The following is an 11,972-nucleotide window of genomic DNA, read 5'->3' as shown; positions in this document are numbered from 1 at the left end:
TTCTTCTATCGGAGAATCAATATATTTAATATTTTATATTTCACGTTAGCTATAAATTATTTAATCAAGAAAAAGTGATTCACGTTAGGGGTCTAGTTTCGTGATATAATTCTTAAGATCTTCATCTCTTGTTAATTTCTTTCAACGCTGAATGGTTCCAAAACCTGTCTCTATTTTTCGATTAAAACCATAGTTTTATAATTCAATTGTGTTTTACAATAAAAAAAACGCATCATTTCTATTTTTATTTCAAGGTGCACTTGAAAAAAAAAGTCCGATACATTTTTTTATTCTATTTGTGTCGTCGTATTTTTGTTACAGGGATCTTCGGAAAATTATGTCATTGTGAAGGACTATAAAGCGGACACCGATGGATTCACCGTGAATGTTGGCGACATCGTCGAGGCCGTCGATCATGACGGTTCGGCAAAGTAAGTAATTTTTAGTTCAAGGATACAATTTAAGAAGAGAAAAGAGAAGATAGCTTCTCGATGGATATTGTCATCGCGCTGCTTTTCGTATCGTGCGCGTACACGTGGGTGGCAACCGTTTCGTGGTAGATAAAATTCACCACTCGATCTAAAGATAGTTCGCGCGACTCATCGTTCACACGTACGCGCGTCTCACGCTGTGCGCGTCGACATGCTTGCGATAACGATTGTCCAGGTTGTTTATCACCGATACTCGAGATCTCGGCGCACATGCGGAAGTGATAACCGAGGGATCAAATTGGACGGGCGCATTTATGGCCAACAGCTGCATCTCGTCTATTAACGCTGACACTGGTCTTCTCGCGACAGCGAGCGCAGATAATATCGGATTTTGAAGGCAGCTACTGTTTGTACGCGTATTAACCGCGGCCGCAATTACATATTTTCACGTCCATCGCTGAATCCCCGTGACTTTTCCGTGTGATCGTAAGAAAATCGGGGAGCTTCGGTCAAGCTAATCCGGATGTCGAACCATAAGACGAGGATCATTGCCCCGCGAGTATAAGACACGCTTGGGTTTCTGCTTGCACACCCACCCGCGGTGTTCTATTTTTATACTGCACGGTGGTTTTATTGGCGTTCGGCATGACTCGTCTGACATATGATGCGAAATTTGTAAATACTTTGACAGATGGAAAATACGCGTGAAATTTATAGTTACATAAAAATCTCGCGATAGTGATCTCGGTTATGCAAGAAAATTAGCGTTTACGCGCTCGCTTGTACAACAGGTGAATATTCCTCGAATAGCCAAAGATAAAAGTCTTAAAATTGCTATTAAATCGCATGAGACTTCTGGAATGAAGTAATATAACGGTAAAAGAACCGTACTGTGAAAGCTACGTCTTGCTACTACACGTCGTAAAATTAGCACAGCACATGGCTTTCAACTACATCCGCAAAATTAACAAGATAAAACGGCATGTTGCGAAATATAATCCGCAAATGGCACCCTCATCGCATCACAATGCTTATGAAAACACCCGCTTTAATCGCTTTGCACGTTAAAGACTTACTCATAGTTATGCGGTTAATTCCGATAACAAATAAATAAGTAGTTCTATATAAAAAATATAATATATATATAACAAATATGTAATTTAACAGATATATAACTTAACATCAAGAGACACAAGTCTCTTTTTTATAAACTCCTCGTCGCACAAGTAGACGAGATCCTACAGCGGATGCTTCGCGTTGTTGTAGGAAAGCGAGGATCGATCCCGATCTGGAAGTCGAAGTTGGCGATATCTTGGACAATTCGGCCGCCAAACACAAGCTTTCGATTCGACCACGTCGAAATCATACAGATCCGCGTGCTCGAAGCAGTCCGAGCGTCGACTCGGATTCAAGCCTTCAAAGGTAAAGCGCGTCGAGACTGGGTCAACAATATTTATTTATCATCTGATAACGTTTTGACTAGAAATACGTTCCGCATCTGCTAGTTTTATCGCTGAAAGCGTAAATTAGCTCTTCGCTATATAATATTTTATCCTGGTCTCATAACAAAGTCTAAAGTAACCGACTCAAAATAGAATAATGAAGGCTGGAACATTAAATTTTGACTCATCAAGAACACGTGATCGTCAGCTTCCTGTGCTATAAGATAACGATTGTCGTCATCAACGATGCCATTAAAATGCTGTCAATCTCTTTAATATTGTATATCGTAAATAGTGACAATTCCAGAAATATATATAAATTTTTAAAAAGTTAACACAAATTAGTTTGATAAGTTTATAATGACAAACAATTTGATGAAGGTATTATAAAAAGTATTCAACTCTGCAAAATCTCAATTATATCTCAATTTAATCTCAAAATAAGCTGTACTAATTGTAACGAATATCTTTATAGACAAATATCACAAAAACTATTATGTCCTGACTAAAAATACAAAATGATAAGTTACTATAACATTGAATATTCAAATATTTAACTGAATATTTATAATAAGTGATTTGATAAATTTCTTTGTTGTTGCATCGTTAGTACATTTAATGGAACAGTCATTCAAATTCCTGCAGTATGTGCGCGTTTTGTGACCGTTTAAATACGACAGACGACACAAAAGCAATCCGTTCATGCAGCTGTATTGAGAGCAAATTTGGATTTGCACGGTTTCAAAATAAATTTAACAACGCTGAATTATGACGACGCTAATGAAGATTAAGCATTTATAAACGTCCTGGGCAATATCTCGCGCGATCATATCTCTGTGTGATTGGAGGCAGGCCAATGTCAGTAAAATCGATAGTATAACTTATCACCTAAAGGAATCTTTAAACGTCGAAAAGGCATTGTATGTATTAATGAGATATTACAGACTTTTTGTAAAAACTCATATTTATAATTTTAGAAAATTATGTTGTTAGACAAATGCTCGTTTCTACCAATGTAATTTCATTTTAATCTTGATGTATAACTAACTTTTCATTTTTTTCTAGTTCTAAGAATTAAAAAAGAATGAAGAATAAGTTGACCTGAGATTAAAATTAATCTACATTGATAGAAACAGCTATAATTCGATATGCAATATTGAATTACGTTAAAGCGAATTGGTGAAACTGAGATAGTGCACTTCTCTATAACTATGAGAATGGAAACATTACATGTTAAAGCTCTTGTGTGGCAATTCGGGTACGTTCGCCAGCATATTTTGCGTTCTGTGAATGGACGATGACTTCGATAACAAGATGGCACGATGCCTTAGTCATTCTGCATAAATATAACTGCGGGACTCCTACGCCTTCGAATGTCTATCTATATCATCTCTGTCGATAACATCCGATCCAACCTAATCTAATTGTTAGATAATTTTATTTGATTCAAAATTATCGGCGAAAAGCGAGAATAAAATTGTACAATGAATTAGTCGAGAATAAAATCGGTCAATGAAGATTTCCGAAAAATGACCTTTTAATAAGTTTTTAAATGTTAAGAATGTACAATTGCGAATTATCGAAGATGATTAGTATGATAATTTCAAGGAAGTTTATTCTTATCAAAGATGCAATATTATAAAATTTCTTGAAATATCTGCAATCTTAGAAAAATGCAAGTATTCGGCGGAAGATTTTTTTTACAATATGCAAATGTCTAAGACTTGTTGCTTTTAGGATATACGTTCGTACCTCCGACGGAAGGCAGGGATGGTTACCTTCATCCATTTTAATGCAAACGGCGCTTAATGAAGAGACTTCATCAATGAGTCGACCAGAAGATTCTCATTATCGACGAGAGTATGTACTTGCTCTTATCTTTCAATTTTTAAGGAATTCTTATAATTTTCAGTTACATATAATATTATACATATGTATATATTCTTTAATCTCTCTTTCAATTATATTTTATTTCCTGTCATAGGCTTAAAAAATTACAATACTCACAATCTTTGTTATATTTTATGTTATAATTAATATAATCAACAATAAGACAAAAATATTTTAATATTCGCTTACAGAGCTGTTGTGAAAGAGTTAATCGAAACTGAGGAAGAATTCGGCAAGGATATTCAACTTGTCGTTGAACGTTATCTGAAGCCTCTCGATAATCCTGGCGTTCCGCGAGCTGTGCGAGACAATAAAGAAGTTATCTTCACTAATTTGAAGCAAATAGCTGATTTTCATAATACGTAGGTATTTACGGCAGCATACACTGATAGACAAACGCAAAAGTTCATTGCAACACTATCACAGACGAGCATTTACGGATAATACTTGATATACATTTCTGTTTTTTTAAATTGATTTTTATTCAATTTATCGGTGGAAATAAAGGATATACGTACATGCTTAATTACCACATACAAACAATCACGAAATTTATTAGGATATTCATTGTATTTATAAAATATTATAGGTACATATAATAATACACTATTATTTATCTAAATAGTTTATTATGTTAATTACATAAACAAATATAAATATAATTATTTTGTTATTTATAATTGCGAACACATCGAAGAAACACATGCACACTCGAATAATCTTTTAATGCGCTAAATACAAAGTAACACATTGCATCAAATTATAATTTCCCTACTCAACAGTATAAATATAATATATCTCATTATTATGCGTAACAATTACATTGTTAAGTGGGAAATTATAACATTAATGTAATGTTAATGTTATTTTGTATTTAGCGGATAATGCACATTGTTATTGGCTTATCAGATATATTATCACTAAAAATTATTACACAAATTCTGTATTATACACAATTACATTATGTACGCACATACAACTTGCCACACATTATTTTTTCACTTATAGCGGAATACGATGTATATAGCGTAAGTTGAAGTATTTGTGTGATAGTGTGCTTCTTCGTATATGTGAACGTGACCCAAAAATTAATCTATATTTGTACTATCGCTTTTTAAGAATTTGATTATAATGTCCTCTTTAACGTTATACATAATTTGATTGACGTAACAAGTCAATGTGACTAAATAAAAATAAAAATGTTACTATAAAACTGCATAAGCTTGAAAAACATATAGTAGTTCTAATCTCATTTTAAAAAATTATCATGTTACGATATTGATAAAATATTAAGTTAATTTGATATTCATTATGTTACTAACTCAACCTAATTCATCAGCGCTCATCGATATTGATCTTGTTGTTTTAATCTGAGATAAAATTAAATTGTAATTTCTCCGTGAGGACCCGTAAGATTGATTTCCACCCTTTATAAATCAGTAAATAATACTGACAACTAAAATATGCCACATTTTTGGGACTACCTTGTATTACATATCGCTCCTAAGTAAAGCGTGCTCATTCTGAAGATGACACAGACATCCATTCCGTAGCATGTTAGGCGTGGTGTGACTTTGGCATGATAATTAATTCCGGCCTTACTTAGATCGTTCGGCAGGGTGTTGATCGAGGGTGTCAAGTACTATGCGGATCAACCACGTATGCTTGGCAAAACTTTCTTAAGACTGGTAAGTGACTCACTAGTAATATTTATTATTGAAATAATGAAGTTTACATTATCTGAAAAATAATTTCTAATTATTTATATAATTATTTTCTAATATTGTAATTCTTTTTATGCAAGAGCGCAAAATAATAGTAAAATGTTTGACCTACGAGAATTGCATTCGTGAAAATATATAAAGTATAAAATAGAAGTTTCTATAAACAAACATGGAGGAATAAATTTAATATTATACATTACATAACCGACGCTTTGAATCAAATAGTTAATTACAATAAGCTATTCTATTTCAGGAGAGAGACTTTGACAAGCACGTGGCGTACTGCAGGGACGAGCCCGCTGCTCAAGAATTTCTTCAGGCAAACGACGAAGTACGCGAATACTTTGAGGCAAGTTGCGTTCTATTATTATTATAATTGTAGAAATTCATTTCTTATATTAATTTGTTAATAAATTGTTGTCGCTTTTAATCAAGAATTCATTACTAAGCTTAAATTGACGAAAAATGCGAAATTTAGTTTTCAAATTAAATTGAATTAGCATCTGTAATGAAATTAGGACTTAAATTTGCTAATAGTAATAAATTGGCATTAATGATGTAAAAATCAAGATTAAGAGATCGCGAACTAATATTTTATTTTTCTAAAAATACTAAAGGTATATTTACATCTAAATGCAAAATCAAATATTACTAAAAAATAATAAAATAATATAAAAATATAAATTGAATATCAGATACTGTATATGTATATTAAAACATATTGCAGTATATATTGTATATAAAATACGTATTAAAAATTATTTTCTGTAGACAGTTTATTATCTATTAATATTTTTTAAAAGCTTTTAACCCGCACCATGTAACTTATTTTAAAATATCATAATAAATATCCTTTTATTTGTCATTTTAATGCGTCACACGCGTTGCGAACTTTCACTGGAAATTCATGTTTGATTGCCTCAGCGGTATGGATTGAAGAAAATGATGATAATTATATAACACGCGGGGGATATGCGGGCGTGTGTCCAGCCCTCAAAATAGCTGAGTTTATTCTTATAACGGACGGAACATCTTTCGCTTCTCTTACCTACGACTGACAGTATCGAGATGCGTGCTATTCGGAAAAATGCATTTTCATCAAGGTTTACGATATTATAGACAATATTATATAACACGACATATTATCCGATAATGCATATTATAGAACATAAAATATTATAGCTCCTCGTTAAATATATTTTGTTATAAATTTATAAATATGTATTTTAAGATTTATATTTTTATAATTACAGGTCTTCGATCTAATATAAAATTATCCTTTAAGATTATATCATCTGTTAGAACGATCAAAAATTAATTTTGTTCTCAATGAGATGCAAATTCTTTGCTAAAAAATTATTTTAATTGGGGAATTCCGGATTTTTTTCATCTGCAAATTCTTATGCGCCCTTTACATCCACTATGAGTGAATAAAGTGAAGTAGATTGCTCGGCTGCCGTGTAAAAAATGCAAGGAGAATGGAGATGAAGTGTATCGATGATCCATGCAATCTTCGTATTGTTTTCACGCGTGGTCAGTCGTACACGAAATCGTCTGGCGTCTAAGTATAGCCGTTACCGTATTGGTCTTCCGAGTATACTACGGCGGCAGTTGCGAGCACCCGAAGATTCCTCCTCAGTGTCGTGGACCACTGACCATCACACCGTCTGTGTGTGAGAATCTTCGCGTGATCTACTGAATTTGATCAGGAGCCGGACTCCTGTGCGCAGTTCATCTGCGAGCAGCCACGCGACGACCATACCTCGACGAAATATCTCGACCTCGGTAGCGATCTCAGGGTGTTCCCTCCTTGTTTAAGGTGCGCGTCCGATAGTAGTTCTGCGTTCTCCATTCTCCAAAAGTCGCAAAGCGTTGTGATGCGCTTATGCGATACGTCAATCGTGCGTCGTTGTCATCTCGATATGCTAACTCTGTGACCTACGTTCTCTGCGAGGGTGACACATACTCGCCTTTGCATGCAAAATTCAGTCACACATCCAAAAATACATATGTTCATGCCAGATCTTCTTGGTGTCGAATTACGGTGTCGGCCAATTTCTTCATTGAGACACAAAAACCACCTCAAATGAAATACCTCAATTTCACTTACCGAGAATGTGTTGTGATTTATCGTTTCGTTAATCTCTAATCGCTTTAATTGTGAATTACACATCTTAAAGTAGATAGATCCGGAAATATAGTGCAATCCGACAATAGTGCAAGAAAAGTTCAAGTTTAACATTAAATTTATGGAAAGATTGTAAGCAGGAAAACGTAGCTTCAGTTTGAGATTGCACAGATCTGAATAGATGCATAAAAATAATGAAGAAGGGAACTCTTAGGAATTTGGGTGAAAAAAAACTAAGATTTGAATTCTAATATAATTTTAATTTTTCATACAAATTTTTTTATATGTAAAATTTACATAGAAATTTGTTCTATCTATATACGACGTTGACAAAATTTTATTCGTGCCATCGTTTCGTTTCTTACAGGAGTTGAGTCAGACTCTGGGTGACGACAAGAGCATATCAGAACATTTGAAGCTACCGATACAACGCATAAATGACTACCAGCTCCTGTTAAAGGTAGAATAACGTTTTACTTTTGTTTTATTGCAAAGTTGTAATAGAAATCTCATAATCTTATTATACTCACAACAACTGCAGAAATATATTATTAATTTATCGAGTTTGAAAAACATCTGTAAAAAATGAATAACACAAATGTTTAATATACATTTTTTTTGCTGATGCAATCAAGACAATAATACCAGACAACCAAATGCACAGATATACAGCACGACCTATATTTCCGCCCGAATTTTATTGCGCCAGACGGAAATAGCACGGCGCTAAAGCGCTTTTCACTTTGCCTTGAAATCGTATCTCCTTGATATAATCCATTCATTCAAAATATATATTACAAATTGACAATTAAAGAAGCGCAAACTGTTTGCATCGTTTTAATTAAAAAAAATCGATTTCTCACTAACATTTAAAATGGAATTAATTTAACCGATATTAACAGATATTCTATTTGTGTTTCTTTTTTCACATAGTTTCTTTTTAAATATAGAGGCGTTTTAGATCTACTAAATTACATGTCAAGATTTTTAAAGTATTTCGACAATGCTCGTCGTGATATTCGTTGAAGCCAAGTAGATTAATTTTATTAGCCAGTTTAAATGGGCCAGTTGCCCGGAAAAATAGACACTAAGGTAGCAACTTCTACATTGAAGTATGAACAAGAATCCGCAATTAATAGTTTTTGGCCTATATATTGTTTGTTGATAGTACCGCTGCAGATCGCCGTCACTTTAACGACTATGTATTTTAAAATACGCATAGTAAACATTAGCCAGAAGTCTAAAATAATACTTAATTATTACTTCGTCGACATCAACAGATTTGATAAATTTAGAACATAACAGGTTCGTTAAATTTAGAACCGAATATAACTGAATATAATTGTCATTAGTACATATTTTGAATATAATCGTATGATTTTCTCTGTTACAAAATCCTTTCCAATTCTCGCAATTAAAAATTCTTTCGTACTTTAGTATAAAATGTCTTTATAATATATATATATATATACATCCAGATTATTATTACTTTTATATTCAGATATTATCCAGAATATATATCCAGATAGCACAGCGAGTTCAAAAAGAATTTAAAAAGAATTCATTTGTAATCAATTTAGAAATGTCATCAATTTAGAATTCATTTTCAGACACAAAAAGATTCTTTTTTTGAACAGGTTTGAAAAGAATTCTTTTTGCATCTGAAAATGAACTCAGAATTGATGACATACGACTAAATTTTTTTTGTGCTATTTGGGTATATAGTATATATATGTGTGTGTGTGTGTGTGTGTATATAAATAAACTGGAAATATATATGTGCTAAAAAGACGTCGCTGAATTTGCCGAAGAATTATCTTTCGATAAATCTGGACTTTCTATGAAAAATGACGCTGTAGAACATTTTGCGTTGGTGTTTGTATGAATGTGTGGGCGTTGTGCTGATTTAACGAGCTAAAAATGTGTGTTCGTCTATATAGTAGATTAATATCGAGAAACGGCTTAGCGTTATGAAAAAATTCTGTGCAAACCCGAGACAGGTGCAAGCGTAGAAAATTGCGACGGTAATAATCGAAGTATACGATACAAGTTAATTCGGTCCAAGGATGACAGTCACGATGTCGCGCAAAATTCGTGCGATCGTAGGCGGATTGAGGCAAATCTAATTTCGGTTTAACCGTCACAAAATCATCAATTTGTATAAAGAGATATTAAATGTTTACGCGTATTGTTTACAGGAGCTGGTGAAGTATTCGACTCGATTAGGTGAAAACTGCGACGATCTACAAAAGGCATTAGAGTTGATGCTAGGAATTCCTCATAGAGCAACTGATAATAAATTCATAAGTAATATTGAAGGATATAAAGGGAATATTCACAAACTTGGTAGATTACTCACACATGTAGGTATATGTGTATTAAAAGATAATAAGTAAATTAGAAAGTGTAAAAGATAACGTCATATGATATATTTTCAGGAATGGTACACGGTTATCGATAAAGAAGGAAAGAGCAAAGAAAGATACTTGTTCCTATTCAAAGCACGAATTCTCATTTGCAAAGTCAGACGGATATCGGAGGATAGATCAGTTTTCATCTTAAAGGACATTATTCGAGTAAGAGAGGATTTAGATGACATTGTGATATTTACAATAGAAACATATAAAATAACATGGCAAATTTGATCATTTTGTTTTAGTTACCGGAAGTAGAAGTGAAGGATCATCCCGATAATATACGATCCTTTGAACTACATAATCCGACTGTATCCAACTACCCCATCACTTTAGTAGCTCACAAAGACCCCGTAAAGGCTTACTGGCTCAAAGAAATTCGTCAGTACGCCAGTGATTTGGTCGCTCTCGCCGAACATGCAGCAGATGATCTTCAAGTAACCGAAGAAGTACCGGAAGGCAAAGAAGAGCTCAAGAGCGACGAGAAACCGGTATTGGTGAAAATCGAACCACCTCAAGCGAATCCAGGATTGCTTAAAGCTCAGAGTAATCCAACGAAAGTAGAAGCAAATCCAGGTCCACCAAAAATAGACGCGACTAAAGAATCCACGAAAGTTGTAGAAAAGAGGAAGGACTCCGTGAGCACGACCAATACATCGGAAATAAAGAAGACTAAGATCGAAGAAGATCAAGCAGAAATGTCCCGAAGATATTCCGCGAGTCGGTACAGCGCCTCTTCGAAAGTTGTGGAAGGTGAGAACTTGTTGATACTCGTATCGTCAAAAATCTTCCATCGTAATTTGGTGTAGCATGCGGAAGCTTATTAAAGTTGACAATGCAAATCAATGTTGCGCCGAATGTATATTGTAGTTGCAAACGCTTACTATATATGTCACTATAATATTTATACTTACATGTTCAATTCAAGAATGTCGAAAATAATTCTTTTAGATATTAATAGATTTTCTTCTTGAGTTCTCTTTTGGCAAAACGCCAGTAAATACCATTTTGTTCGAGTATAGTATTCAGAAACAAAAGATAATTTCAAATTACCTAATTCAAAATTTATGGACATACTAGTCATATATGTCAAGTAGTAAGGTAGTTCCCAACTAATCCCTCTGTAGAGTATTCATCGATATCGAGCAGTCGTAATGGCGCGTCCTCGTACATGGAATCGGCGGCGTCCGCTATCGAGACGAGAATGTCTTCCTCGTCGCAAGGAATGGGTCGGACATCGGAAGTCATGACTTCCTACGAGACTGCGATTGCCGGTGGTAGAGCAACGGATTCGAATGTCGAAAGCAGAACTGCCAAAATCATTCTTGACACTGATGTTGGCAAACCGGTGTTTATCAAGATGATAGAAGGATGCAATGTAGAACGTAAGTATACGATGTCAAATTTTTGAACAATTACTATATTATTATTAATTAATAACCGGGGCGTACACAGAAGTAGGATTAAATAATTGCTAGGAATAATACATACATTTTTTTCTTTGATTATCACAAGATATAAGATACATTTTTACTGTTTTAGCGATGCAACCAAAAAAGGCATTGATACACGCCATAGGTAAAGTGACACGTACTTGCTTAGTTTATCAGCGTTTACTGTTCTCTTCCATATCTTTTCGTGTTCTTCTTATAGCTAATATATAGAGCAAACTGCTTTTAGACGTAATATTACATTGCTGGTTAAACACGCTTTACCGCTAAATCATAGATGTCTGCTACATACAACGATACAACATCTACACTAAACATTTGCATTCACTACACTGATATGTTACTTTGACAACAATATCATATCAACACTTACGGACATTTACATTGACATATCTTCACAATTCACACACTATATTGCTTCTTCAATCGATTTTCATAGATAGTAAAGTGACATTGAAGCATTTTTTTAGAAATATATACATCTATACAGGG

The 11,972-nt window shown here is 33.9% G+C and overlaps 1 protein-coding gene across 7 annotated transcripts in view; it reads left to right on the top strand.

Annotated features, from left to right (window-relative positions):
• Obsc (Obscurin) overlaps positions 1-11,972 on the top strand; it is a 43,873-nt gene that overhangs the window by 13,748 nt on the left and 18,153 nt on the right. For 3 of the 7 annotated variants that reach the window (XM_018462816.1, XM_018462813.1, XM_018462810.1), the window contains 12 exons: positions 322-431; positions 1,698-1,853; positions 3,611-3,733; positions 3,955-4,125; positions 5,370-5,451; positions 5,741-5,836; positions 7,983-8,075; positions 9,814-9,978; positions 10,054-10,191; positions 10,275-10,782; positions 11,157-11,414; positions 11,572-11,607. In XM_018462816.1, coding sequence (XP_018318318.1) covers positions 322-431; positions 1,698-1,853; positions 3,611-3,733; positions 3,955-4,125; positions 5,370-5,451; positions 5,741-5,836; positions 7,983-8,075; positions 9,814-9,978; positions 10,054-10,191; positions 10,275-10,782; positions 11,157-11,414; positions 11,572-11,607 — 1,936 coding nt within the window. The remainder of the gene's footprint in view (positions 1-321; positions 432-1,697; positions 1,854-3,610; positions 3,734-3,954; positions 4,126-5,369; positions 5,452-5,740; positions 5,837-7,982; positions 8,076-9,813; positions 9,979-10,053; positions 10,192-10,274; positions 10,783-11,156; positions 11,415-11,571; positions 11,608-11,972) is intronic. The other 4 variants (XM_018462814.1, XM_018462811.1, XM_018462815.1 and 1 more) reach the window with 4 other exon arrangements.

Source organism: Mycetomoellerius zeteki, unplaced genomic scaffold, assembly GCF_001594055.1.
Source record: "Mycetomoellerius zeteki isolate Tzet28-1 unplaced genomic scaffold, Tzet1.0 scaffold146, whole genome shotgun sequence".
In the NCBI taxonomy this organism is placed as follows: domain Eukaryota; kingdom Metazoa; phylum Arthropoda; class Insecta; order Hymenoptera; family Formicidae; genus Mycetomoellerius; species Mycetomoellerius zeteki.
The sequence above is the reverse complement of the archived record's forward strand: the minus strand, read 5'-3'. Positions and strand labels throughout refer to the sequence as shown.